The sequence below is a fragment of the Scardinius erythrophthalmus genome (genome assembly GCF_964197995.2).
Source record: "Scardinius erythrophthalmus genome assembly, chromosome: 19".
NCBI classification, from domain to species: domain Eukaryota; kingdom Metazoa; phylum Chordata; class Actinopteri; order Cypriniformes; family Leuciscidae; genus Scardinius; species Scardinius erythrophthalmus.
The window spans coordinates 23,501,095-23,526,046 of record NC_138239.1 but is presented as its reverse complement, the minus strand read 5'-3'; the positions used below and the strand labels follow the sequence as shown (position 1 = coordinate 23,526,046).

The 24,952-nt window shown below is 32.7% G+C and overlaps 1 protein-coding gene across 21 annotated transcripts in view; it reads right to left on the bottom strand.

The window, feature by feature from the left end:
• Window positions 1–356: 356 nt before the first annotated feature.
• LOC308679578 (uncharacterized protein) overlaps window positions 357–24,952 on the bottom strand; it is a 38,934-nt gene continuing 14,338 nt past the window's right edge. For 2 of the 21 annotated variants that reach the window (XM_081347097.1, XM_081347084.1), the window contains 92 exons: window positions 24,684–24,722; window positions 24,553–24,594; window positions 24,420–24,467; window positions 24,151–24,189; window positions 23,877–23,924; window positions 23,738–23,785; window positions 23,490–23,537; window positions 23,351–23,389; window positions 22,989–23,036; window positions 22,805–22,852; window positions 22,677–22,724; window positions 22,453–22,500; window positions 22,285–22,332; window positions 22,149–22,196; window positions 22,020–22,064; window positions 21,353–21,397; window positions 21,204–21,248; window positions 20,831–20,872; window positions 20,496–20,543; window positions 20,350–20,397; window positions 20,101–20,151; window positions 19,885–19,932; window positions 19,719–19,760; window positions 19,516–19,563; window positions 19,384–19,431; window positions 19,239–19,283; window positions 19,089–19,130; window positions 18,758–18,799; window positions 18,597–18,641; window positions 18,435–18,479; window positions 18,293–18,340; window positions 18,149–18,196; window positions 18,004–18,051; window positions 17,867–17,923; window positions 17,709–17,753; window positions 17,546–17,593; window positions 17,388–17,435; window positions 17,237–17,284; window positions 17,101–17,145; window positions 16,931–16,978; window positions 16,530–16,571; window positions 16,354–16,401; window positions 16,192–16,239; window positions 16,025–16,069; window positions 15,888–15,935; window positions 15,754–15,801; window positions 15,620–15,664; window positions 15,493–15,537; window positions 15,284–15,328; window positions 15,149–15,196; window positions 15,018–15,062; window positions 14,440–14,487; window positions 14,308–14,346; window positions 14,140–14,187; window positions 13,994–14,041; window positions 13,831–13,878; window positions 13,698–13,742; window positions 13,550–13,594; window positions 13,303–13,347; window positions 13,163–13,210; window positions 13,005–13,049; window positions 12,837–12,884; window positions 12,699–12,746; window positions 12,567–12,611; window positions 12,382–12,468; window positions 12,245–12,292; window positions 12,069–12,116; window positions 11,925–11,972; window positions 11,461–11,505; window positions 11,310–11,357; window positions 11,157–11,204; window positions 11,018–11,065; window positions 10,768–10,812; window positions 8,399–8,446; window positions 8,261–8,305; window positions 8,119–8,175; window positions 7,939–7,983; window positions 7,814–7,858; window positions 7,618–7,665; window positions 7,370–7,417; window positions 7,222–7,269; window positions 7,074–7,121; window positions 6,924–6,971; window positions 5,110–5,274; window positions 4,907–4,966; window positions 4,506–4,553; window positions 4,160–4,207; window positions 3,835–3,882; window positions 3,196–3,219; window positions 2,964–3,011; window positions 2,628–2,672; window positions 357–2,424 (listed from right to left, as the gene is read on the bottom strand). In XM_081347097.1, coding sequence (XP_081203223.1) covers window positions 2,339–2,424; window positions 2,628–2,672; window positions 2,964–3,011; window positions 3,196–3,219; window positions 3,835–3,882; window positions 4,160–4,207; window positions 4,506–4,553; window positions 4,907–4,966; window positions 5,110–5,274; window positions 6,924–6,971; window positions 7,074–7,121; window positions 7,222–7,269; window positions 7,370–7,417; window positions 7,618–7,665; window positions 7,814–7,858; window positions 7,939–7,983; window positions 8,119–8,175; window positions 8,261–8,305; window positions 8,399–8,446; window positions 10,768–10,812; window positions 11,018–11,065; window positions 11,157–11,204; window positions 11,310–11,357; window positions 11,461–11,505; window positions 11,925–11,972; window positions 12,069–12,116; window positions 12,245–12,292; window positions 12,382–12,468; window positions 12,567–12,611; window positions 12,699–12,746; window positions 12,837–12,884; window positions 13,005–13,049; window positions 13,163–13,210; window positions 13,303–13,347; window positions 13,550–13,594; window positions 13,698–13,742; window positions 13,831–13,878; window positions 13,994–14,041; window positions 14,140–14,187; window positions 14,308–14,346; window positions 14,440–14,487; window positions 15,018–15,062; window positions 15,149–15,196; window positions 15,284–15,328; window positions 15,493–15,537; window positions 15,620–15,664; window positions 15,754–15,801; window positions 15,888–15,935; window positions 16,025–16,069; window positions 16,192–16,239; window positions 16,354–16,401; window positions 16,530–16,571; window positions 16,931–16,978; window positions 17,101–17,145; window positions 17,237–17,284; window positions 17,388–17,435; window positions 17,546–17,593; window positions 17,709–17,753; window positions 17,867–17,923; window positions 18,004–18,051; window positions 18,149–18,196; window positions 18,293–18,340; window positions 18,435–18,479; window positions 18,597–18,641; window positions 18,758–18,799; window positions 19,089–19,130; window positions 19,239–19,283; window positions 19,384–19,431; window positions 19,516–19,563; window positions 19,719–19,760; window positions 19,885–19,932; window positions 20,101–20,151; window positions 20,350–20,397; window positions 20,496–20,543; window positions 20,831–20,872; window positions 21,204–21,248; window positions 21,353–21,397; window positions 22,020–22,064; window positions 22,149–22,196; window positions 22,285–22,332; window positions 22,453–22,500; window positions 22,677–22,724; window positions 22,805–22,852; window positions 22,989–23,036; window positions 23,351–23,389; window positions 23,490–23,537; window positions 23,738–23,785; window positions 23,877–23,924; window positions 24,151–24,189; window positions 24,420–24,467; window positions 24,553–24,594; window positions 24,684–24,722 — 4,475 coding nt within the window. In that variant the 3' untranslated portion in view covers window positions 357–2,338. The remainder of the gene's footprint in view (window positions 2,425–2,627; window positions 2,673–2,963; window positions 3,012–3,195; window positions 3,220–3,834; window positions 3,883–4,159; window positions 4,208–4,505; window positions 4,554–4,906; window positions 4,967–5,109; window positions 5,275–6,923; window positions 6,972–7,073; window positions 7,122–7,221; window positions 7,270–7,369; window positions 7,418–7,617; window positions 7,666–7,813; window positions 7,859–7,938; window positions 7,984–8,118; window positions 8,176–8,260; window positions 8,306–8,398; window positions 8,447–10,767; window positions 10,813–11,017; window positions 11,066–11,156; window positions 11,205–11,309; window positions 11,358–11,460; window positions 11,506–11,924; window positions 11,973–12,068; window positions 12,117–12,244; window positions 12,293–12,381; window positions 12,469–12,566; window positions 12,612–12,698; window positions 12,747–12,836; window positions 12,885–13,004; window positions 13,050–13,162; window positions 13,211–13,302; window positions 13,348–13,549; window positions 13,595–13,697; window positions 13,743–13,830; window positions 13,879–13,993; window positions 14,042–14,139; window positions 14,188–14,307; window positions 14,347–14,439; window positions 14,488–15,017; window positions 15,063–15,148; window positions 15,197–15,283; window positions 15,329–15,492; window positions 15,538–15,619; window positions 15,665–15,753; window positions 15,802–15,887; window positions 15,936–16,024; window positions 16,070–16,191; window positions 16,240–16,353; window positions 16,402–16,529; window positions 16,572–16,930; window positions 16,979–17,100; window positions 17,146–17,236; window positions 17,285–17,387; window positions 17,436–17,545; window positions 17,594–17,708; window positions 17,754–17,866; window positions 17,924–18,003; window positions 18,052–18,148; window positions 18,197–18,292; window positions 18,341–18,434; window positions 18,480–18,596; window positions 18,642–18,757; window positions 18,800–19,088; window positions 19,131–19,238; window positions 19,284–19,383; window positions 19,432–19,515; window positions 19,564–19,718; window positions 19,761–19,884; window positions 19,933–20,100; window positions 20,152–20,349; window positions 20,398–20,495; window positions 20,544–20,830; window positions 20,873–21,203; window positions 21,249–21,352; window positions 21,398–22,019; window positions 22,065–22,148; window positions 22,197–22,284; window positions 22,333–22,452; window positions 22,501–22,676; window positions 22,725–22,804; window positions 22,853–22,988; window positions 23,037–23,350; window positions 23,390–23,489; window positions 23,538–23,737; window positions 23,786–23,876; window positions 23,925–24,150; window positions 24,190–24,419; window positions 24,468–24,552; window positions 24,595–24,683; window positions 24,723–24,952) is intronic. The other 19 variants (XM_081347100.1, XM_081347098.1, XM_081347095.1 and 16 more) reach the window with 19 other exon arrangements.

Sequence of the window (24,952 nt, the reverse complement as noted above, 5' to 3'; positions counted from 1 at the left end):
AGCTATTTCACTCTACATTACATTTCAGTTAGGCTATTTAAATGCAGTTTGTTAATATTGTTAAAAATAGTTTAACGTGAATACACTTATTAATATGTTATTAATGAGCAATTGATTTTAGGTTTACATTTTTACTTGCCTTTATAGGAAAATTACAAAAGGACCAGAAAGGAAACATGAGAGCCTATTGCAGTAACGCCACCTACTGGTGATGGTGGATATTGCCATAATGGCCTGGGTGATATTGAAATATTCAAAGAAAAGAAAAGACAAAACAAACGTGCATAGCATAAAAAGTCTGTAAATAACAAATAATTCTATAGCTTTGTACAAAAAAAAATTAAAACAATTGGTTTGATAATTGCAAACATTTATTTTTCTTCTAAGTCTTAAATCAGACAGAATTTGAGTCTATTACAGTTAGAGTTGCATTGCAGTTCCATTGGCATTTACAGTTGCATACAGGGCTCTTTTTTGATCGGTGGACATATTGTTGATTCTCTTGATAGATTTATAAATCTGATTTCAGTTTATGGCTATAACTTTTACAGAGAATGTACATATTAATACATTTCACAACTTTTGTCATTTTGAATATGACCGCAAAACCATGCAAAAGACAACCCCCACCCCACAATATTACATGAGAAATTATATAATTCCAATTACAAAAACAAACTAAATATAGTCTGGATTAGATCAAATTCATGCAAACATCATGCAAAACTATTATCTTTGAGGAACATATATAAATTGTGAATTATATTTAAAAGCAACACTATGCAAAGAACTAGTTATTCATTGCTGCACAGTTTGTATGAAAACACGCCAACAGGCCCAAAATCTACCATGGTTAAAGTAAGTCAAAAAACGACCTATTTCCGTAACAATCGAGTATAGTATGCATATGCCGAGAAAAAAAATAATATCACATTCTTTTGAAGATCTTTGTACAGACATGAGTTTATCCTCTATGGAGCCACATGCTGAACTCCTGCAGAAAAGACATTTGCAGTAAAAGAAACGGCTCCGGGGTGGCCCACTGGCGCAGCACGTTTTAGGAGTCTCATTAGTACACACTATTAAACACTCACTAACATCATTAAATCAAGTAAAGGAGAGCTCTACTAATGAGCTGATGAGAATCAGGTGCAGTGCCAGGGATCCACCAAAGCCAGTGCTGAGAAACACTGTGCTTACATGCCATACATTTCATCTGGCACATCATTTTATCCCATACTGAAAAAAATCTTCTGTACGAGTATAATGTGCAATGCAGACGATTTTTACAACACAATCAGAATTCCATTTAATTAGGTAGGTCTATCCATGTAACACCCACATTTTCACCTACATAAACTATTAATGTTCAGTAGAAAAACGCGGTAGTGTTTGCAATGTAAAAAGAAATACATTCGCTTGGATTAAAACAGTGCAGTTTCCTTGATGTTTAATGCGTTTTCCTGGATTTAGCACCACTGTTTAGTTTCATTATGCAAAATCCAGGGTGTTCCTTCATACAGAGCACTGAGCAAAACATTTGTTTCATAGAGCCTGAAGTATAGATTATAAACATATATGATTTATTGGCAAATTGAAGTAAATAAAATGTATGGAAAACTAAAAAATAAAAAATAAAAAATAAATGATCTATACATTCAGAGGAACTGAGCTTACTGTCCAAAGCCCTTATTTCTCAGTGCAGTTGTTACGTCTGTAAACAGTTTAGTAAACGTTGTTACTAAGAAAATATACATGAAATATTTGTTTACATATTTCTTGATCTATTATATCTTGATCTATTCCTCCCTTCCTTCTGACAGAAAACAGTGGAATGCTTTGAATTAGCACCCCATCAAAATGAGGTAATGTACCTTATATAAAAAAGATTGTATGATCTTAGTATCCTGAACCCCACTGTAGTGTTCATTACTTCCTGTCAGTGCTGTCTGGACAAACTATACTCAAATGGTATCAATTAAGAAATGAATATCCTTAAGATAATGCTTAATGCAATGTTTGCAACCTCTGTTCTTCTAGAAACAAACTTTGTTGCATTATTTTCCTGTTATCACTGTAAAGCTGCTTTGAAACAATCAGTATTGTAAAAAGCGCTATATAAATAAAGGTGACTTGACTTTAAAAATTTGAGAAAGAAGTTTTCCTTCGAAATCCGGGAAGTAACTCCAATCTCTTTCACATTTCTAGGTCGTTGTTGGTGTAATGCTGTAGGACCTACTGTGAACCTCTATGCTGCATCCCATCAGCAGGTTCCTCAGTCTTCAGAGGTCTGTCCTCGACATGTTGTTTAACGTCAGACGCAGAGGTTCGGCTGGACTCACCACAGCGGCGGTGAAAAGGGGAAGAACGGATACTGAGTATCATCCTCATCCACAAAGAAACACTGGAAGTAGGGAATGTCCTCTGTAGAGGAAATAAAATTAGAGGCTGTTTTAGGAATTTTTTTTGGGAAGAGCACATGATACAAAGAAAAAAAAACAAGCACATACTGTATGTATGGTATATATGGTATTATATATATATGATATAAAGCATATAAAGATATAATGCATATAAAGCTTCACCATGTTCTTGAGTACAAACTTGATATAGTGACAAAAACGTACCCTCCTCTATCTCTGGAATATCTTTGGTGACATCAGGTTCTACTCCTACAGTAAAAAAAAAAAAAACATCATTTTTATACTGTCCAAACTGTATATTCTATCCCCTAACCATAATCCCCAAACTTACCAATCACAGAAACCTTTCTGCATTTTTACATTTTCAAAAAACATAATTTAGTCTGATTTATAAGCTGTTTTCCTCATCGGGACTGATTTTTTATTATTATTTTTGTCCTCATAGTGTAGTAGGGCTTACCTGGACCACACCCCCACACCCCCACACACCCCCCAACACCCCCCCCCCCCCACACACACACACACACACACAAATCTTACCTTTTACTTCCTTGTCTATGACAGCTTCCTTCTCAGTTGGCTGGACTACTGATTACAGAACATTCAAAATATCAGGTAAAATGTACATGGGAGGGGTTGTAAATAATCAATATGTTGCCCATAATCAGAATACGTCGACTTAACATTATACCCTAACTATTAAATTGGAGAAAAAAAAGCAATTCATTAAAAACAAACAAGCCTTTATTCACTCATAACTAAAAATGCATACCTTTTTCTTTGACAGGCTCAGGTTCTAATAAAAAAATAAAAAAAAGGAAATTAGCTGTATTAAAAGTATCCTATGTTGACATGTTCTAAAGCATATTTCATGCATTCGTTTTTACTGGGAAGCGGATTCCTGTTCATTATGTGCTGGATTGCTCTGTGGGATTAATACTTTCCATATTTCTTCTCAAGCAATATTTGATTACATTTCATGTCTACAAATATATTTTTAGCAAGTATGTAGATGAAAAGATTTCTATACTCCTGAATTAACTATTATATACTAGTCAGATATATTATGATCAACTATTAATGTTAAGTCTGTGAATGAATATATGAAATTATTATTATTATTGAAGTGTAAAAATACAGAACTATGGCTGAAATGAAGAATAACATTGTTAAAAGTCTGTCAGTAAATAATATTTCTATGCAATCAGCCATAGTACCATTCTGTAAAGGTTCCTTAACTTCTTTGACTTTTTCACAGGTGATTTCTAGCATCAGGAAAGACTTTTATTTAACAAACACTGACACAAAAACAACAATGTATCTTTTTACTTCATCCCTTACGAAACTAGGAGAAAGTCAATGTATTAGATGAGTTTTTACAAAAATTTTAGGAGTAAAAAATACATTTTACCTTTCTTTTTGGGCTCTGGTCTGATCTTAGCTTTTGGAGCCTCTTTGTCTAGGATAGCAAAGTTACTCATTTTTAATGTGGATATAAATAATTAGTTTTGATAACCTTTCATCTAAATAACAGTTCAAGTACTTTACAAAGAAATGAGAATAAAAGCATTAACATTAATATACTGTATATAAACTAAAAAAATTATAAAAATGCACTTCTGATTTTGGTTTGTATGGTTTTAATTGCCCACAAAATCAAATCATTCATAAAATTGCGTAAAAAACTATATATTTATATATTATACCTAGCGATCTGCTGAAGTTTTCTGACATACCTTTCTTTGCAAGTGCTGGTTTAGTGACGTTTTTCAATGCATCACGTTCTGTGTTGAGGAGAAGAAAAACTTTGCTAAGCTGAATGAAAGCTTCCATTTCATAACTGATCAAATTGAGCCAGATATAATATACACTCATCTTGTACTGTATATGCAAAATACAGAGCTGACGAAAAGACAATATGGATAAAAAGTACATAAAAGACTACATAAAAAATATTCTAATATTGCTCTTACGAAGCTTCGATTTCATTAAGAAATTGTCTCTGTCAACTTCCAAAAGAAAAAAAATATTCCTGAAAATAAGTAAAATAATAGGTTGGATTATAGAATGATTGCCCATTACCTTTTTTAAAATGTGCTGCCTTAGTAACGTTCACCAGAGCATCACGATCTATAAAAGAAAAAGTTTCACTCACTCGCAGTATGTGAACAAGGGAATCACACTTTACATAAAAACTTGTAAACCTGGTTTCACAGAAAGAGCTTAGATTAAACCAGGATTAGGCCTTTTCAGTTCAATTAGGACATTTAAGTGGCTTTTATAAATGCGCCTTAGAATAAAACATTACTGGTGTGCATCTTGAGACAAAACAATGGCACTGACATATTTGAAGGTATATCCGTGTAAGTTGCTTTCAGTTAAAACTGCTCAAACATGCATTTTAGTCCAGTCTGGTTCCTGTTTAGTTGTAGTTCGATGACTATAATTCATGACTAGCTTTTGAAATGAAGAAATTTTGATACCTTTTTTTGCTTTTTCCTTGGAGACCGCTGGTTTTACTTTCATACTGACGTTCTCCAGCTCTGTAAAAGATAGAAGCAGCACGTAAATCAAGAAATTATTTGTAATGTCAGCTTTACTTTGAAATATAATTGAGGGAAATACAAGTTTATTTTGCAGCCTGATAATGTCAAAATTCTAAATATTTCTAGCATGGATGAAATACCTCTCATTGTTCTGTTGTCCATCCGTAAAAGTGTAATTTGATTTTGAGTGGACTCCAGATCAATTTTCATTTCACCAATGTCCTTCCTCATTAAATCCAGAAGAGACAGTTTTTGGTTGATGGAGTTCAGTAGCTCCACATCCAGACCGATAAGACCGACATCATCTGTGTGTTCAACAAGTGTTTTGAAATAATTTGTGCAATCATCTGTGGCCATTCAGACATTATCAGTTACACTTTATTTCAATAGACCACTTCAGACATTTTTCTAACTATGCAACTACATGTCAACTAACTCTCAATAGAGTATTAGTAGACTGTTAGGTTAGGGTTAGTAGAATACGTTGACGTGCAAAGTTACTTATCATAAAGACTTTAGACATACAAAGACGTTGCACTAAAGGAGAAAGAGGAACGTGCAATATGGCTGGTCCAGCCTGAAAGATGCTTTTTTTTTTGTCATGATTTGAGCGTTTCGAAACAAAATTTATGAGACAGTTGTCAGATTTTATTGGCGTATTGAATCGTACACTTGATGAACAGCTTTGAAGAATTTGATGTTTTCCATTTAAAGTGATAGCAGCTGTACTTGCTTGACTGAAATAGCAGCCCGAGAGGCGTTTCAAAGATGGTCGTCGAGTGAAATGACTTGCCTTAAAGGAACTTTGCTTATAGTCAGTAGAATGTGACCATCAAAATAAAGTGTTAGCAGATATTAAAGGATTAGTTCACTTTAAAATGAAAATTAGCCCGTGATTTACTCACCCTCAAGCCATGACGAATACAATCGCAGTTATATTAAAAAAATATCCTAGCTCTTCCAAGTTTTATAATGGCAGTGGATTGCAACCAACAGATTGAATATTCTATAGTATTGAATAGTTGCATTACTCGCATAAGTTGCGCTTTACATTTAAGTGGAATCCGTATGTTCTGTTTGGCCGGAAGCTAGTTATTTTTATTTTTTTTGAACAATGTGTTTATTGTTTTTGATTACACAAGACAGGTAACAGTTATTTCCCACCCTAACAAGAGAACACATCACTCTCTTCTCCCATAAAGAAACACCCAAAAACCAAATATACATTACTGTACTTTACACATAAAAGTTACATTTTCCAGCAAAATACTCTTTATAAAAAAACAAAAAAAAACACTAATACATAGTTACACCTCCTGTAATAAATGACCAATAATATTGTTTTTAATGTAGTAATTAAACGGCTTTCATATTTCTTCATAAAACCCCATTTTGTTTTTTAATAAAATATGTTATTTTTTCCAGGGCTAGTTATTTTACTTACTTTATTAATACTTAAAGTTTAAAATATTCATATTTTTCTTACACAAACTCATCGTTTTGCTTCAGAAGGCCTTTATTAACCATCTGGAGCCGTTTGGAGTTCGTTTACGATGGATGGATGCACGTTTTTGAGCTTCAATCTGTTGGTTGCAATTCACTGCCATTATAAAACTTGAAAGAGCCAGGATATTTTTTAATATAACTCTGATTGTATTCGTCTGAAAGAAGAATGTCATATACACCTAGGATGGCTTCAGGGTGAGTAAATCATGGGCTTATTTTCATTTGAAAGTGAACTTCTCCTTTAAGCACAAAGTCTACTAATACTCTAATGGCTAATAGTTGAAATGTAGTTGCAAAGTTATTTATAGTTAATAGAATGTCTAAAGTGGGCGATTGAAATGTAACTTTTGTGCAATTAATAAGAGGGTAACATGAGAATAAATTGTGAAAAAAGCTTTAATTATACTTGAACATATAATTACAAAAACAATATAATTACAACATTTACCTTTTTTTGGTTCTGGAGCTGGTGCCTTTTCTTTAGCGACTGTAGGCTCTATACAAGAGTATCGTTTCATGTGATAATAATTTCGTACAAAAATCATATTACAGAAAGCAACACTACGTATATGCAGGATTATTTAATTCGCATCCATACCTCTCTTTACAGGAGCTCGCTTAACTTTCTCCTTGATGACTTCAGCCTCTGAAAAGGAAATGATGCAAAAATATTTGGAGAATATAAATAAATTCATGTAAAATAAAAATTTTCTTTAAATTGTAAGTAAAATGTTGGTAACTCTTACCTTTCTTCTCAGGGGCTGGTTTAGCTTTCTCCTTGATGACTTCAGCCTCTACGATGTTGATAAAATAAAAACATACAGAATAAAAACTTAGTATAGCATAATATTCAATTCTGCTTGGTGTTAATTTGATTGTTACAGTAAATCAAACCTTTCTTCTCGGGGGCTGGTTTTACTTTCTCTTTGATAACTTCAGCCTCTAAAACAGCAATAATAATAATAATAATAATAATAATGAAAACAGAATAAAGTTTATAGTCATAATTGCCTTATGGCTTGGCAAAAAAATTGATGACTGAAATAACCTTATTATTTCAGGAGGCTGAAACCTGATTTGCTAGAATAATCACAGTATACAGGAGGATATCACACAAAAAATAGAAGCATATAAACTCATACCTTCCTTCAGGAGGGCTGGTTTAGCTTTTTCTTTAATGATTACAGCTTCTGAATTAGTGATGATGAAAAACATATTTAGAAAATGTAAAACAGAACTAAGGAAAATTGTTATCGTTACAGCTTATTAGATAGCTTTAGTTTAATTTACCGTTCATTCTAACATTCAAATGGCATTAATCTAGCACACAAAAAATACCTTTCTTTGGAGCTGGCTTTGGCTTTTCTTTGGTTATTTCGGGTTCTGTGAAACATGGCGGTAGAATTTTATGATAGCAAATTAAATAAATGGAAAAATTAAATTAAAAGGTCAACTGTAGGTACCCTTTTCTTTAGGGACTTTTTTTGCTTCTTCCTTGGGAACCTTGACTGAAAAAGAGATTTGAAATAAGGATTTGTTTCTGAGAAAACCTTGAAATATGAAAACGTGCATATGGTGTTCAGTTATGTATTCAAATTTGCAAATGTTAAAAGATAAACATCGATTATACTATATATTAATACCTTTCTTTGTAGGTTCTGGCACTGGTTCAGGTGCCTTTTCCTTACGAACTTCAGGCTCTGTAAAACAGCATTGATTCATGTGATGAATGATTGTACGGTGGGAAGCAACATCATTACAGGATGATTTCATTGACATCTATACCTTTCTTTACAGGAGCTGGTTTAACTTTTTCCTTGATTTCAGCCTCTACAGTGATGACAATATAAAAATATTTAGATGAAGAACACAATTTGGCTTAGGGATAATGTCAATTTCATAACATATAACAGTAACTCAAACCTTTCTTCTCAGGGGCTGGTTTAGCTTTATCTTTGACGACTTCAGCCTCTAAAATAATGATAATATAAAATATTTTAAATATTAGCATTATCTTGAAAACTGGCCAAAATAGAAATATGTTTTAACATTGTTCCCTTTTAAAGTGGAACTTTGATGCCGCGTCTGATATTGATGCTATGGGGAACGGCATCAGCGTGACCGGTGTCTGAAGCATGTGTGACAAACATGTACATTTTTTGTCTGGCAAGAGTCCATGACATCACAAGCAGAGTGCCCGTAAGTATAAAAAACGCTTGTAATACACAACATCAGCTTTTTTGTTTTCAGGAGCCTCTTGTTTGTATGTGCGTGTAAACACTGCACCGAAAGTCGCAGACCAATGCCGTCAGTCCCCACATTACAGTGCGTAACTTATCAGACATTCTAATCCCGAGTAAGTATGTTCAATTGGCGAAAGCAAACTCCGACAGATGCCAACAAACTCCGATAAGGGTAACACACTGATCTTACAAAACTCTATGAAGTGTCTGTTGCCGTCTTGTCGGTGTGGTGTGAATTGGCCTTTAGATAACACTCTTTTGGAGTGTGTTTGACTCCTGAGGGAACTGGATGCACTCATTATGATGCATTCACGGTAAGAAGCTCTGTTCTTGTTTGATTCTCTCCCGGTGGATAGGAATCTAGAGTCTGCACAAGGGAGAGGGAGGAGGCACTCATGGCAATGCATTCTCGGTTGATTCTCGATAGAATGATAAGATTATAGTGTTTGTACGGAGCACATTCGGCTCTTAAGGGAGTTGAATGCATTCTTTGTGATGCGTTTGCTGTGGAAAGCTCCACCTATGCTTGACTCCTCCGCTGTCCCAAAAATAAATTGGTGAGCCTTTTTATTCCTCCTAGATCTCCATATTGAGATGTCGAGATAATGGACGAATTTGTTGGAGAGCTGCTTGCAAGCCATCTCTCCCCTGGTGCTGCATCCTTCTGGAGGCTCCCGCCTTGCCAATGAAGCAAGCGTGCTTGGCTCTCAAAAATAGGGCTGGGCAAAAAAATCGATTTTTCGATTCAATCGTTTTTACAAAATGTGGTCGATTCAATATCGATTCTCAAAAACCATGAATCTATCTTTTTTCCATATTTTTTTCTGTGAACAGTTAGATTCCCTCTACTTCGTTCATCTCCCTTCCCAACTACTGTTGGGTCTTGAATTAGGATGTATGGTCCCCTATGAATGGGTGATTTATAGGCCTCTCTAGTATGACCCAGGTTCAAGAACCTGACAAGCAGAGGTAGACTGCCTAAGGGGCATCCCTCCTGGTTATCTATTGCATGCTATAGTTTTCACTGGAGTAAAATGCTAGCTATAGCTTGTACTGGAGAAGTGCCTATATGCAAGTCAGGGTTGAGCTGCTCTCCTTCAGTGTACTTGGGTTTTTATATAAACTCCCCTGCGGCCTCCTTGGGGTTGGTGCATGCTGAATGAGAGTTATTGGCAAAATAAAGAAGCAGCAGACTGCCTTTCTCTTGTCTGGGACATATCTCCCCTATGGATGGCCCTAAGGGTTGATGCTACATTAATAGAGTTATGTAGGCAATGCTAACAAGCAGAGGAAGTTTGTCAACGGTGCTTCCCTCCTTGTTATCTGTCACATACTATGGTCTAGAGCTCAAAGAAAAAGACGACGCACTAGCTATAGCGGGTCTTAGGTAGAGTGCCTTTACTCTAGGCAGGGTATGAGCTGCTCCCCCCCAGTGTTCTGGGGTCTTTAATTAGGGCCTAAACTCCCCTGTGGCTCCCTTGGGGTTTAGAGTCAGAGTAATGAGAGTTACTGAGCACACTGTGTTATACCCTGCTCTCATTTTCCTCCCTTTCCTGTGTATGAGAAGTAGAAGCATGGCGTGAGCACTCTCCCCTAATTGCTCTAGGGTATTTAAGTAGACCTGGAGCTCCCTTGCAGTTTCCCTAGGGGTTGACTTTTCATGGCGAGTGTCTTTGGCAATTATATTATGTCGCTCTCGTACTTGCATCTGTTCTGATGAAGTTGAGTGTTGCATTCTCCCCCTGGAAGTAGTGGGAATATCGAAGGTCCTTTGGTCTCCTTTTGGTCGGCTACTCCCTAAGGGCTTTGTCAAGGTAAAAGAAGCTGACATAGCTGAGTCACTTTTTTATAGTATTTCGTTGCCATGTCTATGGCTTGCCTGCAGATCTCCATCAGACAAAAGATTTGATGACGTGTATTACAGGCACCCTTTTATAATTATACCTTTTATAATTAGTGCCAATATCAGACGTGCCATCTCATTCCCCTTCTCAGGGAACCAGGGTTACATACGTAACCTAGACATTTTTCAAATATAAACTGCTCTACCTTTCTTTGTTGCTGGCTTTGGCTTTTCTTTAGTTATCTCAGGTGCTGCAAAATATTAGGGTTTAACTGATATTTTTGAATATCAGGCAGATATTTCAGTTTCAAGCATGCACATTACCCTCATTTTTACCATGGGGAAATCTCACCTTTTTTTGGTACTTCAGCAACTTCAGGTTTTAATTCATGTAATGAGTAATCATCATAAATCATAAAAACAACAGCACATGCAGGATTTCATTGATATCCATACCTTTTTTTACAGGAGCTGGTTTAACTTTCTTTTTGATGACTTCAGCTTCTAAAATATCAAAAATATTTAGAGAATGAGTAAATTTGAGCTTGGTCTTTAACTAGAAATCACACATCAAGCTATGTTAAGTAACCCTTACCTTTCTTCTCAAGAGCTGGCTTAGGTTTCTTCTTGATGATTTCAGCCTCTGAAGTGTTGATAATATTAAATAAAAAGATTATTAGCATGATCTTAAATTTTCTTTTGAAATGTAATGAAAAATGTCTTCTTATTTTTTAAAAGTAAATCAAACCTTTCTTCACAGGTGCTGGTTTAGCTTTCTCTTTGATGACTTCAGCCTCTAAAATTATGATAATATAAAATATTTAAAGCATTAGCATTATCTTAAAACCATCCAAAACAGAAATATTTTTTGACATTGTTTTTCAAAAATAAATTCCTACCTTTCTTTGGTGCAGGCTTTGGCTTTTCTTTGATTGACTCAGGAGCTGCAAGACATGAGGGCTTAACTTTGATACATTTTAGAGTATCAGGTAGATATTTCAGTTTCAAACATGCCTAACAATGAAGTCTAACAACTTAGCCTTTGAAATGCTGAGTTAAATACTTTTTTCTCATTTTTGCCATGTAATCTCTGGAAATCTCTAAAATATTTGGGGCCAGTTCAGGTGCCTTTTCTTTCACAACTTAAGCTCTATAAAAGTTTTAATTCATTAATATAATAATAACAATCACACAGCGGAAAACAACATACACAGAACAATTTCATTGATGTCTATACCTTTCTTTACATGAGCTTAGAAATAATGAAAAAATTATCATCATCATGGAATTTGAGTAAATTTGAGTTTTGTCTTTATCTTCAGAATGAAAGCACACAGAAAGCCACAATAACCGTAACTCTTACCTTTCTTCTCATGAGCCGGCTTAGGTCTCTCCTTGATGATTTCAGCTTCTAAAATGTTGATAATATTAAATAAAAAGGTTTTTTAGCATGATCTTATATTTTCCTAAATAATTTTTTTTTATTACATTTTAAAGTAAATCAAACCTTTCTTCTCAGGGGCTGGTTTTACTTTCTCTTTGGCGACTCCAGCTTCTGAAATTGTGAAAATGTTTACATATTTAGAGGTAACTAAATACATAATAGAGTATTAAAGTACAACTCAATTTACACAGTTACATTAAAACGCATATTATCTGCTTGTGTTTAGAAAAAAAACTCACCTCTTTTGGGTTTTGGTTCAGGAGTCTTTTCTTTAGAAACCTCAGGCTCTATAAAACAGTATTTTTTCATGTGATACTTGAATCACTATACAGCGGGAAGGCAACATTACACACAGTGATTTCATTAACATCCATACCTTTCTTTACAGGAGCTGGTTTAACTTTCTCCTTGATGACTTCAGCCTCTGATATGGCAATGATATTATATAGAGATTGTAAAATATCTTCAATTCATAAGAATAGAATCTTAGATTTATCCTTAACACTGAATAAAAGCACACAATGTAAAAAAAAACAACAACAACAACAAATTAGTTTTTACCTTTCTTCTCAGGGGCTGGTTTAGCTTTCTCCTTGACTTCAGGCTCTGAAAAGATAATTTTGTTTACTGTGAATTTTTTTGTTTTCTTTAAAGTACATATTATCTGCTTGTTTTGGGATTAAAATAACTCACCTCTTTTTGGTTTTGGTTCAGGGGCCTTTCCTTTGGAAACTTCAGACTCTATAAAACAGTATTTTTTTTCCATGTGATACTTGAATTACTATACAGTGGGAAAGCAACAGTACACATTGTGATTCATCCATACGGTACCTTTCTTTACAGGAGCTGGTTTAACTTTCATCTTGATGACTTCAGCCTCTGAAATAGCAATGATAATATTTAGAGACTGTAAAAAATCTTACATTTATGAATCTTAACTTCATCTTTAACACAGGGGGGAAAAAGATTTGCACATTGAAAAAAAAAAGCAACTCTTACCTTTCTTCTCAGAGGCTGGTTTAACTTTCTCTTTAACTTCAGCCTCTGAAAAGAAAATAATGTAAAATTATTTTGTGGGGAAAATAATTTCATTAGCAATTTTTTTGTATTTTTCTTACAAATAAAGTAAAATGAACAGATAAAACAGTAAATTAAACCTTTTTTCACAGGGGCTGGTTTAACTTTTTCTTTGACGACTTCAGCTTCTAAAATGAAATGATTATATAAAAGCATTAGCATGATCTTAAAACTGACCGGGGACTTTTTTGGCCTTATTCTTATTGATAAATTGGAGTACCTTTCTTTGGTGCTGGCTTTGGTTTGTCTTTAGTTTGATCAGGTACTGAAAAACATGAGAGTTTAACTTTAGAACTTTAACTTTAAATAGCATATGTAATGTTGTGTAATGTAAGTTAACATGTAAGTTTTCAAATATCATGTAATAAACATATTGGTAATTTTAGCAAAGCAAGCAAGTCACACTTGTCAACATTTGCTACGGTGCTGATAAATCAGCAATATTAGGTCATATACTAGATGCGTACCTTTTTCTTTAGAGACTAGTTTTGTCTTTTCCTTTGGAACTTTAACTGAAAGGGAATAGAAGATAAATAAGGATGTTTCAGAGCAAAACTTACTAAATGAAAACATATATGACATTCAAGTATTCAAAATTGCACACACATATAATACCTCTCTTTGCAGGTTCAGGTGCCTTGTCTTTAGGAACCTTCGGCTCTATAAAATCGTACGGTTTGGTGTGATAAATGATCATCATACATTATTAAAACAACAATATAAGCAGATTATTTAATTCAATGTATACCTTTTTTTACAGGAGCTGGTTTAACTTTCTCCTTGATGACTTCAGCCTCTGAAAGGAAATTATGTGAGAATATTTAGAAAAATGATATCTTTTCTTTTTTGTGAGAAAACATGAATTTGATCTTTAACTTAGGGGTTTAAGCACACATGAAATTATATTCTACCTTTTTTCTTAGGGATTGGTTTGGCTTTTTCCTTGATGACTTCAACCTCTAAAATGTTGATAAAATAAAAACATTTAAACATTATAGTAGTGTAATATAACATTTATGCATATTGTTATCTTGATTGTTAGCACAGGAAACCAAACCTTTCAACTTAGGGGCTGGTTTAGCTTTTTCTTTGACAGCTTCAGGCTCTACAAAACATAAAAAAATAAGAATATTTCAGTTTCATAGTGTCAAACAATTAAGCTTTTCTGCAAAAAATGTTTTGTTGTTGCGATGATTAGATTTACAATGTTCTAGAAGAAACTAACCTCTTTTGGGTTTCGGTTCAGGAGCTTTTTCTTTAGAAACTTCAGAGTATATAAAAATTTTTTTTTTTTTTTTTTTTTTTTGCATGTGATAAATGATCATAATAATGTCAAAATCAGTAATTCCATCCATACCTTTCTTTACAGGAGCTGGTTTAACTTTCTCCTTGATGACTGCAGCCTCTGAAAAAGGTAATCATGTAAAAATATTTAGAAAACATACACAGACATATATATATATATATATATATATATATATATATATATATTTTTTATCGTTTAAAAGTTTTAAATCCTAAAAAGTTTAAAGTGTACACACCTGTTTTCAACATTGATCATAATAATAAATGTTTTTCAAGCACTAAATCAGCAAATCAGAATGATTTCTGACGGATCATGTGACACTGAAGACTGGAGCAATGATGCTAAAAATTCAGCTTTGATATCACAGGAATAAATTGCATTTTAAAATATATTCAAATAAAAAAAAGTTATTTTAAATTGAAAAAATATTTGACACTATTACTGTTTTTTGCTGTAATTTAGGTCAAATAAATGCAGCTTCAGTAAGCAGAAAAGTCTTCTTTTAAAAATCTTACTGATCTAACTAAACATTTGAATGGTAGTGTATACTGTATATATTATTTTTTTGGCAAAATATCAACTGGATTGTTTAGTTTAGGTGAAAGCACACATGCAATTATAACTTTTACCTTTCTTCTCAGTGGCTGGTTTAGCTTTTTCCTTGACTTCAGCCTCTAAAATGTTGATAATATAAAACATTTTAACATTTTATTTTGCTTAGGAATTGTATTAATTTCATAGGTAACACAGTAAATCAAACCTTTCTTCTCAGGGGCTGGTTTAGCTTTCTCCTTGATGACTTCAGCCTCTACATTTGTATGGCATAACATGAAGTGAAAGCAAAAGGAAAACAGAAATTGTCAATATTTTCACAAATGAATGCAAGTAAGCATACCTTTCTTTGGTGTTGGCTTGGGTTTTTCTTTTATTATCTTAGGTTCTGCAAAGCAAAGAAGAGTTTAAAGTAAAAAAAAAAAAAAAAAAGAAAAAAGCAGACATTTGTTGCATTTTCTCTCATGACATAATTTATCATAATGTTCTTTGTCAAATCAAATCAAGAGATCATATAAGATACAAAAGTGAATTTTGAACTAGATGCTTAACCTTTTATTTCAAGGACTGGTTTCGCCTTTTCTTTTGCAACCTCGACTAAAAGGGATGACAACAAAAAAATATGATTTGTTTCTATCATATGGAATATACAGACAAAAACTGTGCAGTATATGAATACCTTTCTTTGTTGTTTCAGGTGCCTTTTCTTTAGAAATTTCAGGCTCTATAAAACAGCATTGTGTTGTGTTATGAATAAACATCATACAGTGATAAACAACAGTATAAGCAGGATGTTTTATTTGACATCCATACCTTTCTTTACAGGAGCTGGTTTAACTTTCTCCTTGATGATTTCAGCCTCTGAAATGATAACATTACAAATATGTTTAGAGAAAGAATAACATTTTGATAATGACAAATCATCAATCAACACAAGTAAGTCAAACCTTTCTTCTCAGGGACTGGTTTAGCTTTCTCTTTAGGAACTTCAGGCTCTATAAAAACAGTTTAAAATTGATCTGATATGATTGATCATACAGCGGAAAGCGACAGCATATGCAGGATATGATTTAATTTCATTCACCTTTCTTCACAGGAGCTGGTTTAACTTTCTCCTTGATGACTTCAGCTTCAAAAATGAGAATGGTTTAAAATCTTTAGAGATTGTAAATGTCTTCTTTGCATTATCTTAACATTTATGATACCAAAAAGTGAAATCACTCATGATGCCAAGTTAATGGTAACTCTTACCTTTCTTCTCAGGGGCTGGTTTAGCTTTCTCCTTGACAACTTCAGCCTCTGAAATGATGACCATCATATAATAATACTTAGAGGAAGCCAAAGAAATCATTTTGTATAATATTACATTTTGCTAGGAGGAAACATTTTAAATATTATCATAGTAAGTCAAACCTTTCTTCTCAGGGGCTGGTTTAGCTTTCTCTTTGACGACTTCAGCCTCTGCAATGATGATAATACAAAATATGAAGACAAACCAGTTCTATTCTATTTTGCATTAAAAAACAAAAGATCAGTGTTCTCTTAAAAACTAGCTAAAAGAAAACGTTAACCTTCATTGATATCTATACCTTTCTTTACAGGAGCTGTTTTCTTCTTGATGACTTCAGCCTCTGAAATGGCAATGATGTAAAAATATTTAGAGGTTTTAAAATATTTATCATCTTTATAATCTTCTTGTGGAAAGGTTAATTTTTCTAATGGGCTGATTTAGCTGTTATAATATAAAAACATTTAGGGAAAAAAGGAACATTATTCTAAACTAGCTTGGCGAAAATCTGGGTACTTTCAATACATTAAAACACAAAATAAAGTATAAAAAAATGATAGGATAGATGAAATGAATTTTTAGTTTTAATTTGTTATATGAATACACTGGCTGGCTGGTAAAAGATATAAATATACTAAAGTACTACTACTATTTTAGGATACATTATTGTTTCATGTGATGAATAATAATTCATATCCAAACCTTTCTTCTCAGGGGCTGGTTTGGATTTTTCTTTAATGACTTCAGCTTCTGAAATATGTGAAAATATAAAATATTTATAGAAACAAAAGTCATGAAACATAAGTTCCACAAGAAAGTAATTTTAATGATATGAATAATTATTAGACAAAAGCATTTATTGACATCCATACCTTTCTTTGCAGGAGCTGGTTTTGCTTTCTCCTTGACTTCAACCTCTGGAATGGCAATGTGGGGATTGTAAAAGATAGCCTATTTGAAATATTATCTTTCGAATTTGTCTAGATAAAAATATTAACATGAACTCACCTTTTTTCTCAGGGGTTGGTTTAACTTTTTCCTTAATGACTTCAGCCTCTAAGATCATGATAATGCAAAACATATTTAGATTTTTTTATGTTTAGTTGTATCATGTTGTTAAAGAAAATAGTCATTTAATTCTTAATACAGTGAGTCAAACCTTTCTTCACAGGGGCTGGTTTAGCTTTCTCTTTAATGACTTCAGCCTCTAAAATGTAAAAAATAATCAAATAAATGCAAAAAATTTGAATTACCTTACAAAAGGCCAGTGGTAAAGCCGTTTTAAGCATTATTCACACTAATATTGAAATAGGTTACCCTTCTTTGGTACAGGCTTGAGTTTTTCTTTGGTTATTTCCGGTGCTGCTGCAAAACACGAAGGTTTAACTTTACAATTTGCAGATGTACAGATAAAATCAAGGCACTGCATTACATAATTAGTAAAAGTGATTTTGAATTAACAGATAAACTCGATATGTACCTTTCTTTTCAGGGACTGTTTTTTCCTTTTCCTTTAGAACCTCAACTGGAAAGATATCACAAGTTAGATTGATATTGGTTTCTAAAAGCTTATATGAAAATATTTGTAAGGCAAGCATTCAAAATTGCTGATTTTAAAAAACTTTAGCATATCAACACCTTTTTTAATGGGTTCTGGTTTTGGTTCAGGTGCCTTTTCTTTAGCAGCTTCAGGCTCTATGAGACAGTATCACGTGATGAATGATCATCATGCAGTATAAATCAAAAATATATGATCATCTCATTCACATCTATACCTTTCTTTACAGGAGCTGGTTTAACCTTCTCCTTGATGACTTCAGCCTCTGAAAATCATAACATTTAGAGATTGTAAATAAGAAAATGGGATTAGCGGAAACTGAAAGAAGCATGCATAAAATGGATAAAAATAGTAATTCTTACCTTTCTTCTCAGGGGCTGGTTTAGTTTTCTTCTTAATGACTTCAGCCTCTAAAATGATCAAAATATATAGAAAAAGTCAATTTAGCATTATCATTTGTGCACAGGATAATGATAATAATATTTTAATTGTTAAAGTAAATAAACCTTTCTTCTCAGGGGCTGGTTTAGCTTTCTCCTTGATGGCTTCAGCCTCTACAATTATTATAACAAAATAATTTAAGCATTAGCTTTTGTCTTAAAGCTGGCTGGGGAAAATGTTTCGCATAAACATTACAAATTAACAAACCTTTCTTTGGTTTTGGCTTTGGTTTTTCTTTAGTTATTTCGGGTGCTGGAAAACAGAGCATTAATTGAAAGGTCAGTCATAACAGCCTTTGCAGATATGTTATTTCATAATTGATTCAGTGTACCATAGTAAATAAAAGTGCTTTTCTATTTAAAGCTATACCTTCCTTCTCAGGAACTGGTTTTGCCTTTTCCTTCAGAACCTCGACTGTAAGGGTTACAAGGTGAATAATGTTTTTAAGAAAAACTTGTAATGTAAAAATATCTGTATGAGATTCGGTCTAATCTAGTATTCACTGTTGCAAATGTTGATAAAGGAAATACCTTTCTTTGGAGGTGCTGGTTTCTCTTTGAAAACATCAGGCTCTACAAAACAGACAGTTATTTCACTTTCAATAATGTCAAGCAATTCAACTTCAATACAGCTTCAACTTCTGAAATAGAAGGATAAAGTCTCTCTCTGAATAATTAAACAAACTGCTGATTAAATATGTAAAGTGTTTGGTAAATGATTTTAAACATTTGGGTTTTTGTTTCAGGTGCCTTTTTTTTAGTAACTTCAGTCTCTATAAAACAGTTTTAATTTATGTCATGAAGGATTATTATACAGCGGAAAGCGACAGCATTTGCAGGATGATTTCATTGTCATCCATACCTTTCTTTACAGGAGTTGTTTTCTCCTTAATGACTTCAGCCTCTGAAATGGCAATGATGCTTTAGCATTGTGTTTCAATGTCCTTGGCTATTTTTTATAAAAGCATAAATGCACACATCAAGCTAAAATAATGATAAAAATAATGAAAACCTTTCTTCTCAGGGGCTGGTTTAACCTCTTTGATGACTACAGCCTCTGCAATATGATAATATAAAAGTGAAGGGGATATATTTTCTTCTTTTAGCATTAATTTTCTTATATTTTGCATGGGGAAAATGTTGATTAATACACATACCTTTCTTTACAGGAACTGGTTTAGCTTTCTCCTTGATGACTTTAGACTCTGAAATGGCAATGATGAGAAATATTTTTAATACAGTAAATGGTTTCCAGTAGCATTATTGATTGCTAATACTGTAAATCAAACCTTTTTTCTCAGGGGCTGGTTTAGCTTTCTCCTTGGTGACTTTATCCACTACATTGTGATGATGAAAACATCAAGAAAGCACATTATATTAGCATTATCTTAAAACTGGGTAGAAGACATTTGCTTGCCTTGAACAGCACCTAAAATTGTAATAGTTTACTTTACTGTAATACGTTATTATTCTCACAAATAAATTTGTGTACCTTTCTTTGTTGGCTTGGGTTTTTCTTTTGTTATCTTAAGTTCTGTTAAATATGGGATTTATTAAACATAAAAATCTTGGAATATGACATGCATGAGTGTTGTCTAGAATTTTTTTTACATTTTTGCAAAATGTAACATAGCATATACTGCATACTAATGTAATACCTTTCTTTGGAGGTTCTGGTTTAGCTTTCTTTTTGGTAATTTCAGTCTCTAAAAAACAGAATTATATTTCAGTTTTAATCTTGTCAAACAGTTGAGCAAATACATAGATGTCTTTATAGCAGCTTCAGGCTCGGGAACTGTGATTAGAAATAAATTGTTACAACTTTGCAGTTGCCTTAAAATGTGTCATAAGACCCTTACAGAGAATATGTCTACCTTTCTTTGGTGCAGGTTTTGCTTTTGCCTTTTCAACTGCAACAGCAGGTTCTGCAAAATGTCGAGATATAATATCCTAAGATTATATTTGCTTGAATATCTAATGGTTACTGTTATTTTACATTGTAAAATTTATTATTTAAATAATTTTTCAAAAGAATTTCCCAGATTGCCAGGTTCAGTTTAACATTTCCTGTTGTCTTTTAATCTTGTATAGCAATTATAATGTAATGAAAGACTCATTCATACCTTTCTTCACAGTGACAGGTTTACGTTTGTCCTTGGCAACTTCTGCCTCTGAAATATATATTACATGGAATATATTATTTAGAATATTAAAAAACACACTACACTTAAAACAAAACACTTTAAAAAAAACTATGCAGACAATTAACCTTTTTTGGAAGGTTCAGGTTTTGCTTTCTCTTTTGGAATTTTAGATTCTGTGAATGTATGGAAAAATCAACAGCATATTCAGTGTGGTGTTTCATGTACAATAAGTGTTCATATTCAGATAAAACTAATAATTAAAGACCACTTCTTTCTTGATATCAACAGATAAAGTTTTAACTTGTGACTAGCAAGAAACAAACACTTGTTATCTAGTATAAATACCTTTCTTTACAGAAGCAGGTTTGGGTCTTTCTTTAATAGCTTTTAAAAATGTCAAATAAATGTAACATAAAAAAAAATGAACACGTGGTTTTTTTCCACATTTGCATTTAATTACCTTTCTTTGGAGATTTCTTCTTCTCTTTAATAATTTCAGGCTCTGAAAATCAAGTCAAATCGCATGGTAAAATATTTATGCAGAGCTAATGCACATGCTTAAGTAATATAAAATATTCAGAAAGTTTTCTTTATAGGAACCTTCATCTTAATGGATTAGGATTTACAGGATAATATTTCAGAAAATCAATATTATGAAATTGATTACACTATCAGGATTTCTTACTATTACCCTCCATATAATTTGCCAAAATTTTACATTTAAACATATTATTATTATTATATTACATTATTATTATTATTATATAATTATAACTTTTATTATATATTTTAAATGATACTTTTAAGGAATATCAAATACTTAAGGAATGTACCTTTCTTTGGAGGAGCTGGTTTTGCCTTTTTAATTTCTTCAGCCGCTAAACATATCAAGGAGAGAATTTATTTCTTTATAGTAAAACGCAGTATGATATGTGAAAACCATATAGTAAGGGCCATGTTTAAACTGGACACAGTGTGGTACCTTTCTTTACAGGAGCTACTTTTTCCTTCTCTTTGACAACTTCATCTGAACAAGATAAAAGATAAAGTAAATCCAACAAATAAAACTTCACCGAATATTATATGCAAACTAAATTTGGCTGTTGCATCTTTCTAATTAACTTATTAAAGAAATCTGAAAATAATATCTTGTTGAACGACAAGCCTATATTTCTCAACAGTCACAAGTTTAGCTGGCTCCTTGTTAACTTCATCCTCTATAAGTGTATCAGTTGAGATTGTACATCCAAATCTTATCTCTCACATTTTAAGAAGGAAAAAATGTAAAACTTTACTTAACGCCTTTATGTATAATTCATTATAAAGGTACTCATAATGTACGTTATAATGCATTATACCTTTTCATAATTAAACCAAAGTTAAAATGCATTATAATATTTGCAGATTCCTTGATACATCTGAAATTGTTTGTTTGCCATGTGTGTGAATGTATTATACTTTCTAAAGGCGTAACATAAGTATTATAATGTATTATAACTGTGGTTACAATTATTCATCATCATCATCATTCAATGCATTACAATGTGCATTACAAGGAATAATTAATGCATTAAAATACTTTTATAATGCATTATATATATTATAATTTTTATATACATTTTTAGGTTTTTAAATACAGAGTACTGTACCTTTTTTAGCAGGTGTTGGTTTTACCTTTACCTTCTCTTCAACCTCTGCAAGATTCAATCATTTTTCTGATGTGACAACCATTTTATAATATGCATGTTTAATGATAAAACCTATTGCATTCATTTTACCTTTCTTTGAAGGCTCTGGCATAGATTTTTCTTTGGAAACCTCAGGCTCTGTATATCAGTGGATGTTAGCAGTTAGCATCATATAAACATTGGGGGGGGGGGGGGGGGGTACAATTTAAACAAAATCAAACTGCACCTTTCTTAACTGGGGCTGGTTTCATTTTCTCCTTAGTTGCTTCAGTATCTGAAATTATCATAATTGCATGCCTTAAAAAGTAAAGTAATATTAAAAAACCTAACTATTTGGTATTGATGTCCTATCTTCAGGATATTTTGCCTCTGAGCAATATTTAAGCGTTTTTACCTTTCTTTGAAGGTACCGGTTTGACTTTCTCATCTACAACTGCAGGCTCTACAATTCAAGGAAAACTAAGGGTTAAGCATCCTTAAATTTAATAAAGGAAAATTACAAAAGTTCTTTTTTCACAGGAATGGTTGTTGGCTTCTCTTCTGAACATGATGCAGGTGTATATTTAATAAATATAAATTTTATGTACAATATATGAGATTAAATCTTTCCATCTTTACCTTTCTTGGCAGTTGGGGGTTTTTCTTTCTCCTTAGAAACAACAGGATCTGAAAATGAGTCCGCAGGCTCAGTCACAAAAAAAAAAGACTTTTAAATGAAATGCTGTGTTACAGTAAGTGCATCATACCTTTCTTCAAAAGTGCCGGTTTAGTTTTGTCCTTGGGAGCTTTTGCCTCTAAATTATTCAAACAACGAAAGAGAAAAGCATTTAAACTTGCTGATGTGTACTGTTCCTCTGAAACTAAAGTTTTGTTAAGCTTTGAATTCAGTAGACCCACAGCTTTAATTCACAGTTATCTAAAATCAAGCACCTTTCTTTTCTGGTGCTGGTTTTGCTTTGTCTTCAATTTTTTCAGCACCTGCAAGAAACACCAGAAAATATTACAATAAAAAAATAAAAAGTACACTTTTCTGAGAAGCAAAGAAAGACTGCAACAAAGTAACGGTAAACCAATTGTCTCAGCTTTAACTTCAACTTTCAATCTTTGTGAATCCATAATTTTTAAATATATGTACAGCGACATTCCAACAAAAGAAATAATATTTTTGTGTGAATCAATATACGTAAGAGCAGGGCTGTAGGAACAATTTGAAACAACACATTATACCATAGACACGCACATGTGTCTCTTAAATATTATTAATATAAGATATTTAAAAGCAGGAGTCATACCTTTTTTCATAAGGACAGGTTTTTCTTTCTCTTCAGCTGCTAAAGGTTATCAATACATTAAGGTCTTGTTCTCTTCAAAATCAAATGTTAGTTGAAATAGTAGATAATGCAATAATTAATCACATAAGAGCATGAATACCTTTTTTAACCTGAGCTGGTATTGCTTTTTCTTTCACTTCTGCAGTATCTGAATGAAATAAATATGAAACTAAATAAATGAAAAAAAATATTTGCTGCAATTTTACTACACATTGCAAAAGCACTATCTTTCTTTGATGGTTCTGGTTTTGGAAGCTCAGGCTCTACAGTGTGAAGAAAGAGTGTGTGATGTATAAATGAGAATGAAAACACTTCTCAAAAGAATTGGCCTTGCTTTAGTTTTGTTACCTTTCTTCGAGGGCTCTGGTTTGGCCTTCACTTTGGACAACTCTGGTTCTGTAATTTCATCAACAACAGCAGTTTATGCCACATTAAAAAACACTGCATTTAGTTTTGAATGCCATCTATTGTATGTGGAATGTCATACCTTTCTTTTTGGGAGCTGGTTTTACTTTTTCTACAGCAACGTCAGCTTCTAGAAGCGAATAAAAAAACATTTCTTTGAGTTCAGCTTATGAAAGAAGTGAAAAATGTACTTGCTCAATGCATATTTTTCAAACATTTTTCAAAGCTTAATAAAAATAACCACACTTTTTGCTTTGACAGTTTTGTTTTTGTGAATTCAGGTTGCAGTACTGCATGACATATGTTATATCACACAATAAAACTGATCTCAAGAAAATGTTGAATTAGAAACAGACCTTTCTTCACAGGTTTAGCTTTTTCCTTAGGAACTTTAGCTGTAATATGAAATAAGACAATATGTCTCAATGAATCTTCAATTGTATTACCAGAGAAATGTACTTTTTTTTTGGCTTGTATCATCCATGTAGCCCGTATGGATTTTTAAATTGAATAAGGAAAGTTACAGCGTGCTTAACAACCCCAAAATACAGAAAATGATCTCTGACCCTTAAAGGACACATTTCAGCCAAAAATATGTTTACAAAAGAACATGCAAGCCTAATACCTTTCTTTGAAGTTGCAGGCTTGACCTTTTCTTTAATGACCTTAGGTTCTGGGAAGCATTTGAAACAAACTGTTCATTTAAGCAAAACATTATATATGGTAACATACAAATACATATGCATACAAAAAACTACCTTTCTTTACTGGCTTAGCTTTTTCCTTGACAGCATCAGCAACTAAACAGACAAAATATGTTATCTCTAATTCAAAAAAATATTTTTAACTATAAATGATCAACTTTTTGATTTTTACAAGGCAAGCATACCTTTTTCTTTAGGAGCTGCTTTTGCCTTTTCCTTGATATCTTTAGTTTTTTGAAAGAAAAAGTGAAATTTTATACTGATGTCTGAGCAAAGAATCATCAACATGCACACCATCAATAACAGTGATTGCTAAGCAATAGTTCCCCTAAAAATGAACATTTAATCATCATTCCGACCTATATTATTTACTTTATTCGTTGAAACACAAAATGATGTTATGCAGAATGCCAAAGCTAATTTTTCTGACAATTGAAAAAAAAAAATATCATAA